The sequence below is a fragment of the Magallana gigas genome, chromosome 1 (assembly GCF_963853765.1).
Source record: "Magallana gigas chromosome 1, xbMagGiga1.1, whole genome shotgun sequence".
NCBI lineage: Eukaryota > Metazoa > Mollusca > Bivalvia > Ostreida > Ostreidae > Magallana > Magallana gigas.
Window position 1 is genome coordinate 23,724,100 of NC_088853.1, and position 11,654 is coordinate 23,735,753.

An 11,654-nucleotide genomic window follows, 5' to 3' on the forward strand; every position below is an offset into this window, starting at 1 on the left:
CGCGAACTGTTGCACAACAAGCAAATTCATCATAGTCAGATCGACCCTTTTTCGTATAATGTCATGGCTGCTTTAAACAAAAAACCTCGTTTTAGAAGTATGCAATACGAGTCTTGGTAAAATGGGAATGCAAACCCGGGCCGTGGCAAAATAAAGGCCGGGGCAAATCGGCAATCGTCAATTCCAAATACGCATTATTTTGCAGCAATATTTACAGCGAATACAAATATACTGGTCCATCAAATATCCTGAAATTTTAATAAGATTGACAGATTAATAACTGCCAATCTTTTATTTTGCCCAGGCCAAGTCTTGCCTACCCATTTTACAGGATGCCGAACCCGAAGCTATTAAACTGATTGAAACACGCCTTTCCTTTATTATTATTTTCGTAATAACTCAGATTTGAAACTGAATTAGCCCTTAATTTTTGCAATTTATATTGTCCTTCCCATAAGGATATTTTATGCTTAACTACAGTGAATTGGAATCAGAAGTTCATGAGAAGAAGATTTTTAAAAATGCGCCCCCTTTTTCTACAGTTTCAATGTTTTCTCCGCTTTGAATACAGATCGGACTTTTATTTCTGCAATTTATATTCGCCCTTCCATAAGGATGCTTTGTGCCAAAATTGGTTGAAATTGGATAAGCGGTTTTAGAGGAGAAGTTCAAAATGTAAAAAGTTTACAGACGGACGGACGGACGACGGACAAAATGTGATCAGAATAGCTCACTTGAGCTTTCAGCTCAGGTGAACTAAAAAGGGTGAGGAAGAAAAACAAAAAAATCGCAAGACACAGAATCGAACCAAAAATAATGTCATGACTTGATATGCAGTTTCATTGTCAATACACTAGTTCCTATTACTCCGTCGTTTTATAACAAAATGCAAAATAAAAAAAGATTTTTCCAAAAACATTTCCAAACATCGTTTTCCAATAACTGTTTTGTTATTCATGAAGCAGTTTTGTATGCGTTAATATGACACGATGAAAGTGAATTAAAACTGCTTATATTTTTGCATCATTTCTTTATGGTTATTTATGAGACACTCTCGGGACACCATCTGTGTTTGTAACATGTATATGTTGAAATATTAATCATGCCCTTACTTTTTTACAATTTAAAAACAAAATATAAATCTAAAGCGAAGGCTATGGGGAGCAAAAATACAATGTGTATATTAGTAAGACAAAAGATTCTTGGAACATGGGATACATTCTTGAAGTCAATCTTTGTAAAATACTTTACATTGATGTCCGATATTAACATTACATTGACAAGAATCAATTCTGTTTAGTAAACATCAATATTGTACAACCGTGTACATATAAGTATATAGTTTATTCTGGAGATAATATGTTCTTAACACAGGATGAATCTCTGCCATTAATTTAACTTAAATGTGACTGAAAAAAATCTAAAACCGTGTGATATAATTGTAACACCCTTCCTCTACCCTCACAAGACTCACATTCACATGTACAACAACGTAAGTCTTAAAAATTTAAATCATCATTGAGACGAGTTTAGATATGATAAAAAAAGTTACTAAAAATACAAACTAATATGAACAGTTTTGCATACCATACATATACTGAAGATTCCTTATTTTACACGAGTATTCATTTCCGCGATTCAGCCGTTTCCATCAAATTGCAAGAACATAAAATCGCAAATGCCGAAGTTTTATCAAAGTTATATGTAGGTTACATAATTATGTTTAAAACATAAAAGCGAGATATAAAGTTCGTAAGATGCACATCTCGCGATTTTACGCGGATAGATATCAATTCTTTGCGTTTAAATAGGAATCTACAGTACATTTCCTTCGGAAAGCGTTTCTATATGTTGCCACATTTAAATTTCTATAAATCAGTAAATTCTATATTCACATATGTAGCTAAAATTTCTATTTGCGTTTATGTCCCAGAATTGCTGTTTTTCAATAACATATCTTAGATAAATTTCGCCACGATAATTTGTTTTGTTCATATCTCTTTTCAGGAAGTCCGACAGAGTTGAACCATCATGAAATCTCCAAATACCTTCACCGTCTTCTTCAGCCTGAATTCTATATGTTGTCATTTGTAGTCTTATCAATGAAATCTATTTAAAATATAAAAAAGAACAGAAATTTTGACAAATTTAACTTGTACACGTATACTTATGATAGTAAAATGAGATTTGTGTTATGGTAAATACAGCTCTGGTGAAGAAACATTAGTTTCAAAGTTGGTCTGACAGAAGTTGGCTCCCTGGTGGTAGTTGACGGACCGACATCGTGTTGTTCTCAGACAATCCTCCACACAATCCAGAATACTATATCCATCATACGAGGTTATCATCCTTCTCTCCAGTTTGTGTCCGTACTGTAACATGGAGTAGCCATGTCTTAGATCTGTCTTACAAAAATGAATAGCGAGGAAGAAAAATGAAGCAAGCCGCAGAGAAGTGTACAGAAAACATGATCTCCTCATGACTGGCTAAAATAATGTACTTTCTGAGACAAAGCACACCATGTACGACAGAATGGCACTGAACGATAGAGCTACTAAGGAAATTGTTTCATACAACTTGTAATACAAATAATCAATAGACCAATATTATGGTTGCTATTCAACTGAATATTTACAATATTAAAAACAATGTATCTAGAACTATCATTTATCTTTCACTAATTGTGTCCAATACGAAAACATTAACAGTTAACAACCTTTTGTTATGTTTCTCATTTCCGCAACAGTGACCGTGTGTTCAATATGAATCGAGTCCCTCTGGATGCATCATTCTTTCTGCATACCGTAGAATGAGGAAAACCAAATTAAAAACATATTTTCTATAAAGTATCCCTGAATCATAAAAACATATCCTTTTAAATTCAATAGTTTACGCACACGAATGTTTGTGTTGAATGAATAACTAAGTGATATTTGAGTTTTTACAAATAAATTTATCAATATGATTCAAATGATGTAAAATAGACAATACGCTACATCTGATAGCTGGACTTCCGCTTATATTTTTCAAATAAAACAAAAGAAAAATGTAAATTGAGGCATTCAGAGCGTAATAATTACCCGAAAACTATGTCCTGTATACTAGGAATCCCAGATAATATTGCATTGAATTAAGCGTTGTATTTGAGTATAAACGTCGCTCAAGTAGTCAAAAATGCAATATCAATTGTAATTCAATCCATTATACAGAAAGTTTCTACAAAACTAATGTAAAGTTAAGATCTTTCTCTTGGAAAAAATTAAGAATTATATTTTAAACTTGTGACAGGCTATTGAAAATGTGCAAGATTCTAGTGATGAAAATAAGTTTTCTCATAATCTGATTATTTTCTTTTTGATATGCTTTAACTTATGCAATATCTTTAAAGAAGCCTAAACATTTTTTTAAATGCACTTTGGTAACAAAAGAACTATTGACGCCTAGTAAGGGTGAAACAAGTCTTCTCCTTCCAAGGGCCTGACCATATTCTTTCCCTGCGACATTCCAATGAAAACAAATATTGCAGAATGCCTTATCTCCGAACTTCATTGCCAATTTTTTAAAATGCTTAAAAAACATATGTATGCCTTGTTTAGAAATAAAAGAACAAAAAAAATCGCTATCCGTGGATACATGAAATATCAAATCCCCATCGTTGAGTTACAAGTTTGATATATTTCGTGTTATTAAAACAGAATTTGTATCATATATTTACATTAAATGTTTTCTTTTTGAACAAAAACCGAATAGTTTTCATAAAGAATCATCTTAAACATAAAAAATCAAAATGTAAAAAATTGAAACTTGAGAAATGAAAACGCCACTTAATGCCCGGACTTAAAGCAATGTATTGAAAAGGGAAACAATACATGTTTCAATATTTATTGAAATATCCTTCAATCGATATTGAACACATGGTCTCTTGTTCATGGGTGTTTAATGTAAGCCTGTAACTCAAGAATTATGGAATCAAGCCCAGTTTAGGTCATTTGATTCTGAGTTTTGTTTCATTAGACAAGGACATTTATCTACATTGTTTTGGTCCACCGGGATGAAATGTATTACCAGCTTACGTTTGAAGTTGATGCGATGACCTGGTGTTCTAATGAAACTCAAAATGTCTAATGTAAAATTGTTAAATACAACGGTTCATTCTTTAAAAGTTTGTTATGAACTATGATATGTACGTGGTTTTACGCTGACTGTATATCATACAACCCTTATACGATGTTAATTTGATCCTTATTTTCTGATTAAGAAACACGGAATATATTTAAATATGTCACAGCTAAATGATAATATTTTTCTTATTCAAAAAATCTGCGCACAAAAAAGGATGTTTCCTTTAAGCTCACAAACTTAATGATAAAATCGAATTATTTTGTAAATTTCTGCGGATTAAAAAAAAATGGTATTTAAAAGAATTGTTCTACCGGCATTCAAAGACACAAAATAAGTGGACAAATTTAGCTTGACCTGTTTTGTTGTGTTTTTTATTTTCTATTTTTAAAAACCGATGCGTGTACATACACGATCGTAATGATATTTGTTTGTAATTAATAACATATGCATTGTTTACGAGTTAATCAATTCCCCCCCCCCCCAAAAAAAAATTACAAATACACGAATTGACTGTAATTGGCTGAGGGAAATGAGCGAGTATTAAACGACTGCATTGGATACATATACAATTGAAGTTGGATCCCATGAGAACCTGGCATACCGACTACGGCGTACCAGGCAAAACCGGTACAAGACATTTGGTACCAGAAAGGCTGTATGCAGATCTGTTTACCCTATTTCCCGGTATTTGCTTTGTCTTGGTACAATTTAACTCATGTACATTTTGACTCAGGCTCCCCTCATGTTATGAGAGATGTAAAGGGCGTCAAGACAGCTTGATATCGGCCACGTCCCCCCTCTGCCCCCCCCCCCCCTCCCCTCCACAACACACACGTCCCCGAACCAGCTGCCTTAAACATTATATAAACTGTTAACCTTAAATGAAACAAATAACACCAGTTTAGAAGTGTGAATGAAAAAGAGACAAACAGTTACGAGTTAATGTGAATGTTAGTGCAATGATCATTCCGTTTCAAATTTCTACACCTAATGGTAACAGCTTTGTAGTGAAATATATTTACTTATGAAATCCAATATAAGATTGAGAACTGCCCCATACCAGAAAAAGATTTCGTGTAAAGTCAAACTTTTCATTTCTGTGTAAAGTTACATATTTAATGTAACATATCCAGGAATACTAAGCATAAAGGCTTTTCAAAATTTGATTTAAATCATTTCGTGATACCCCAATGTAATTTTTTTGTATATAAGGCGTCATCTTATTGGTCAAGAAAGTCACTGACAGGGCGAACAAATCGTCGTGTCTCCCGGAATATAAATATCATATTCCATTTCTTTGGTATAAAGAGCATACGATATGAACAAATTTGTTAAATTCTCTTTATGTCACAAACTAATATAACAATCAAAGTGCGAATTTATAAAAGAGAAGAGAGACAATGAACATCGAAAAACAAACATTTGCAACGTAATTGTTTACAAAACGTCGAAAAAATATTAAAAATTGATGTATTTTGTATAATCATATGTTGTTCAAAATAAAAAAAGGTTCATTGCATGGTGATGAGGGAAATAAAAGGATTCGTTCCTTCATTAAAAACCAAATTCCATGCGGATGCCCTTGGCGATTTTGATTTTTCTTCTTTTTATTGAAAAACTGTATGTTTTTCTCCATGACAATATCTTACTAACAAAATTAACCAATATTGACAGTTTTTTTATATAATAGATACACATTCCCTTCAGAAAGTTTCGCATTTACTCTAAATTGGGCATACAAAAAACAACTTTGATAAGACCCCTGGAACAAACCAGGAGGTAAAAGGTTTATTTTATTTGATCATTTGATGCCTTTTAGCAATAACTTTAATATGTAGAACAGAAAAAAAAATCCCTACGGCAGAAGTTTAAAAAAAATGTAAAAAATGTGCAAAATTAATACATTTCAAGCAAAATCCCATAGGGTCCTATGTTAAAAATTAACAAACTTTGACATGACCTCTTAAACAAACGGTGTGGAAAATGTCTTATTTTTTTGTCTGAAAATAATAATTATATCAGTAAAAATTCATGTAAAAAATGTCATTCAAAAATCTAGGGCAGAACAAATTAGACCCGGCCTCGTTAAATTAAATGTGACTGAAAAAAATCCAAAAACCGTGTGATATAATTGTAAAACCCTTCCTCTACCCTCACAAGACACACATTCACATGTACAACAACGTAAGTCTTAAAAATTAAAATCATCATTGAGACGAGTTTAGATATGATAAAAAAAAGTTACTAAAAATACAAACTAATATGAACAGTTTTGCATACCATACATATACTGAAGATTCCTTATTTTACACGAGTATTCATTTCCGCAAGTCAGCCGTTTCCATCAAATTGCAAAAACATAAAATCGTAAATACCAAGGTTTTATAAAATTTATGTGTAGGTTACATAATTATGTTTAAAACATAAAAGCGAGATATAGAGTTCGTAAGATGCACATCTCGTGATTTTACACGGATAGATATCAATTCCTTGCGTTTTAATAGGAATCTACGTACATTTCCTTCTGAAAGTGTTTCTATATGTTGCCAGATTTATATTTCTATAAATCAGTAAAGTCTATATTCACATATGTAGCTAAAAATTCTTTTTGCGTGTATGTCCCAGAATTGCTGATTATCAATGACATATCTTAGATACATTTCGCCACGATAATTTGTTTCGTTCATATCTCTCTTCAGAAAGTCTGGCAGAGTTGAACCATCATGAAATCTCCAAATACCTTCACCGTCTTCTTCAGCCTGAATCCATATGTTGTTATTTGTAGTCGTATCAATGTAACCTATTTAAGATATGAAAAGAACAGAAATTTTGACAAATTTTACTTGCACACCTAATTATGATAATGAATTGACATTTAGGTTATGGTAAAAATCAACATATTAAGCTCTCGTTGTCAATTATTAAAACATTAATTTTTTTTTTTTAAACGAGTGCGACAACATTGTTCAAGTATATGCATTTAACATTTTTACCGCTTCATTTATGCCTAATATGTAACCAATTTGTACACTCTTTTGATATTCTTTTGATATTATATATTTCAAGCTTTTATTCCTCTGATTTCTGGGTTTTATTAAACTTTTCTTTTTTACAACTAGCTTTTCGTTAATATCTATTAAATGATTTCTTGCTTTCAATTTTTTTCCTTTTTTTCCAATTTTGAATATTGTAGAAACAAAGTACGATGCATAATATGTATTAAGAAATTGATTCTTGTGACCTTTGAGATAATGTTTACGTTAGTATTTTTTGACATTTAAAACCAACCTTGTAGAAAAAACTTCAATTTAATTATGATAATTGGCTGCATAAATATGACATACCATCGATAAATTTCAAGAAGATATTCTTCAATGGTTCGGTGTCTAGCTTAATCAAATCCCCACCATCCTCTTGGCAGTCGAGAGTTGCGTTTGGATAATATGTAGGCGTGTCAACAAATCGCAGACAAGTTTTGGTGTCATTTGACGTCGCTTCCTTGTACCCAACTGGACATGCTACAAGTAATAATTTTTTTTTAGAAAATTAAGATTCAGAAAATTGGGAGATTTGTGATATTAGTACATTATAATCTAGTTAATTGCTTGTCATAATTGTATGTAAACATCCACTGTCTACACCCCCCCCCCCCTTTGTGAGGTAATTGTGACCCAAATCTTTAGAAACTGATAGAGCTGAAATCTTCGTATTGAATGATTTATTTATGGTGTGCTATTTTCCACATGCAACAGGAAAGTAAACATAATATTCTATTAAAATATTGATTGGTAAATTATTTCAATTTTTCCATTAGTGGGTCAATAAAACATCAAAGGGGTTGGGCCTGGCTCTACCACCAACCTTTTCTCACAGGAAACCTTTTTCTCAAATTTATATTTTTAAGTTTTATAAAGTTCCCCTCCCTCCATTCCTCACTTTTCGGGAGCATATAAAATGTAAGTGGAAAACAGTAGGATAACAATTCATTCAATGTTAAAGTAGATCTTCTGTCGAGACTGACTTAAAAATGTCATGATTTGCAAAATTGCCTTTTTTATTATGAGTCTGTCCCCTAACCTACTCTCAAAAAGATACTACAGACCATACCTGCCTGCATCAATATTAGGCAAAATTAGTATAATTTTGTAGGAAAAAAAATCAAACTTCTCTAAATTTAACTTTATTCGCCTATTAGAGAATTTAGTAGCTTGCATTTTAACTAAATCAACGCCTTTGCTTCTATGAATTATTTTGAATAATCAGAAGTATCGATCTAATTAATTAAGAACATGCTATTAAATTAAATTTGACATTTTAATGAATTATTTTTTTTTAAATTCCAATTGCTTTTTGCTATTGCAACATGAATGGTAAATCTTCTATAATTTTTGAAAAAAAAAGTTTGCCATACTTTTTAAAGTGCAGTTTAAATCCGTCCTCCAAGATCCATTGGATCTACACACAAAGACCTCAGACCCTTGTTGGTTATAACCGATAGCGCATTTGATATGAACTTTTCTTGTAATTCCAATGGCATCCCATTCTTGTATTTCTTCCGTGGAGAAACCTTCGTTACTTGGAATTCCACAATCTAAAAAACAGACAAACGGTATCTAGAATGTAACAGCAATCTAGAATAACAGAGACACATCAGCTATAATGTAACTCTGACATTGTTGTCAGATTGAGAACAGAAAACATACAATTTGTTTTACATACATTTGATTATTTTTTTCTTATATCTCTTTGTCATGCTGCTACTCGTGTGATAATGCGCTATATCTAAAGCTTATCAACTGCACGACTCACGCGAGTTTCTTCATGTAATTGTTCTCTAAGGTGGAATAGCACATCATCACAACATGGCTGACCGCTGATCAAATCGTCATTTCGTATTATTAAAAGGATTTTATACACCGAAACATGTAACTTTATACATAGCCGAGTGGATACAGTGTCGGTCTTGTGATCCGTACATCCTGAGTTTGAATCCCGCCGAGGCCTTTGTTGCTACTTACTGGAGTAATTATTTTAGATATTCATTTTTTATCGCCAAACTGAAATTTTTTCGCTTTTTTGACATTTGTACAGTTTATTTATCATCAAAACTTTCATTATCAAAAACATTCGTGTTAATTTGAGTAACCTTTTCCAAGTGTGTTATTCCACCTTAGCTTGCCTCATAAACATTGTGTTTAAATTCACTCATTCTTTGTATTAAACATAATACCCTAATGTGGTTGCTAACTTCAGTAGGCTCACATATACATTACCATAAATTGCAAACATAGTACTTGCTGATATGTGTCAACACGTATCAGCGTCAAATAAATTCGAAACTCGGAATCCTATGAGTTCAAAATGTTAAGGTACAACATGCATGCAACACTAATCTGTATTCTATTTCTTTGAACATTACTGTTACACTTGTTTTCAAATCAAGAAAATAGTACATGCACATATATCATTAAAGATGAAATAAAATAATATAGCGAGAATGTGTGAAATGATTTGGTGCATTATGCATCGAAAATCTTGTATCCTTAAAATGAATTACATTACAAATTCTGGAACAATTTCTTTAACAGAAGCAAGTGGTAAACATGCCATTTTCATAACGCAAGTAATTATAGCATTCAATCCCTCATTTATGTTATTAGACTACTAGTAATTGTTGATACTTTTTACCATCGCATATCTACGATGTCTGAATTTAAATGTGTCTTTAAATCTTAATCATCAAATATAAACAGTTGACTTGTTTTTAAGGAGGTTGGGTGATTAACATATCACTCATCAGATCCTCCTTAAAACTGTACTACAAATATTGTCAAAAACTCATATTTCAGAAAAAAACACATCAATATTATTTCTCTTAAAAAGTTTGAACATTTTCGTTTATATCTATGCAGAGGTCGTCTTATCTATGATGTAATATGTAGTCTAAAAATGGCTGCGACGATCCAGATATTATTTATTTTATGTTCAATGCAAAATGTTTAAAATATTGTCAAAATCTCGTTTAAGACTAACCCATTACCGGCAAAGATTTAACATCAAGAAAACTGAGATAGAATGTAAAAAAAAGGTCAGACCTGACAAGACGCATGTATACTGTCCAAAAGGTTTGGGGATGCACTTTTCATTGAGGGAACAATTTGACACAGAACAGGCTCCAGCAATACCCTGTAAATGATATCAAATACTTCAAAAGAATAAAGTTAATTTATTCACACTACAAAAACTGTATAATTGACAAATCAACCAAACAACGTGTCAATAATGATACCACACTACGGTACTCTCCAAAAATGTGGCGCTTTTATCTCTCATTTGCTTTATATCTTACACAGTTCGAAATGGTTGTGCTTCAAAACATTTTTTATTACATATGTGTGCCAATTTAATTCATTATGTCAAGTAAATTTCAAGATATACCCAGTCATATAGGATATATTTGCCTCTAAAGAAGATTCCCTTGAAAAGCGCAATTTAAAATTTTAAATCAATTACAATTTAAAGCTAACCTTGTCCCAGTCTTCTATATCGCTGTATATCCAGCCAGAATTCTCTGTGTAGAGATCAGGTTCATTTGTCCTGTTTTCAAAGTTGGTCTGACAGAAGTGGGCTCCCTGGTGGTAGTTGACGGACCGACATCGTGTTGTTCTCAAACAATCCTCCACACAATCCAGAATACTGTATTTATCATACGACGTTATCATCCTTCTCTCCAGTTTGTGGCCATATTGTAGCATTGAGTAGCCTTGTTTCAGATCCGTCTTACAAAAATAAGAGAGGGAGAAAAACAAAAAAAGTCGCAAGACCCAGAATCGAACCAAAAATAGTGTCATGACTTGATATGCAGTTTCATCGTCAATAACACTAGTCCCTATTACTCCGTCGTTTTATAACAAAATGCAAAATAAAAATAGATTTTTCCAAAAATATTTCCAAACATCGTTTTCCATGAACTGTTTTGTTATTTATGAGGCAGTTTTGTATGCGTTAATATAACACGAAATGAAAGTCAATTAAAACTGCTTATATTTTTGCATCATTTCCGTATGGTTATTTATGAGACACTCTCGGGACACCATCTGTGTTTGTAACATGCTTATGTTGAAATATTAATCATGCCCTTACTTCAATTTAAAAACAAAATATAAATCTGAAGCAAAGGCTATAGGGAGCAAAAATACAATGTGTATATTAGTAAGACAAAAGACAATAGTCTTTTAAGAAATTATATCAAAATATCAAATTATCACGTCTTAAGTGTTTATAAAGGCATTGTCATTGTCATAGGTTGAGATTTTTTACACATCTTGTTTTTTTTTTCATTTTATGTTTAGAAAGCTTAATTTACATTTTCTAAGTAACCCCAAACTTGGTGGTCAATCTTTGAGTTACATGTACATTTCCCAATAAACTATAAAATGTCTTTGCAGAGTAACTGCTGACACTTTTTGTATTTCAAACCGTGTGAGTTGATGACCGTACGCTTTACCAGAATTCAACCTAATAAGTAATTA

General features: G+C 32.1%; 1 protein-coding gene across 1 annotated transcript; it reads right to left on the reverse strand.

Annotated features, from left to right (window-relative positions):
- Positions 1 to 5,479: 5,479 nt before the first annotated feature.
- On the reverse strand, positions 5,480 to 11,008 carry LOC117688272 (uncharacterized). Its single transcript, XM_066088813.1, has 5 exons — positions 10,650 to 11,008; positions 10,218 to 10,308; positions 8,534 to 8,713; positions 7,467 to 7,640; positions 5,480 to 6,922 (listed from the first exon to the last, which is right to left on the reverse strand). The coding sequence occupies exons 1-5, from the start codon at positions 10,971 to 10,973 to the stop codon at positions 6,690 to 6,692; spliced, it is 1,002 nt and encodes a 333-aa protein (XP_065944885.1). The 5' UTR covers positions 10,974 to 11,008; the 3' UTR covers positions 5,480 to 6,689.
- Between the last annotated feature and the right edge of the window lie 646 nt (positions 11,009 to 11,654).

Bases quoted from the DNA above. Each gene is read 5' to 3' on its own strand.
- LOC117688272 (XM_066088813.1), bottom strand. From the start codon at position 10,973: ATGACACTATTTTTGGTTCGATTCTGGGTCTTGCGACTTTTTTTGTTT. The intron at 10,309-10,649 runs GTTAGCTTTAAA...TATCATTTACAG, and splicing joins ATATAGAAGACTGGGACAAG to GGTATTGCTGGAGCCTGTTC. The intron at 8,714-10,217 runs GTCTGACCTTTT...TCTGTTTTTTAG, and splicing joins GTATACATGCGTCTTGTCAG to ATTGTGGAATTCCAAGTAAC.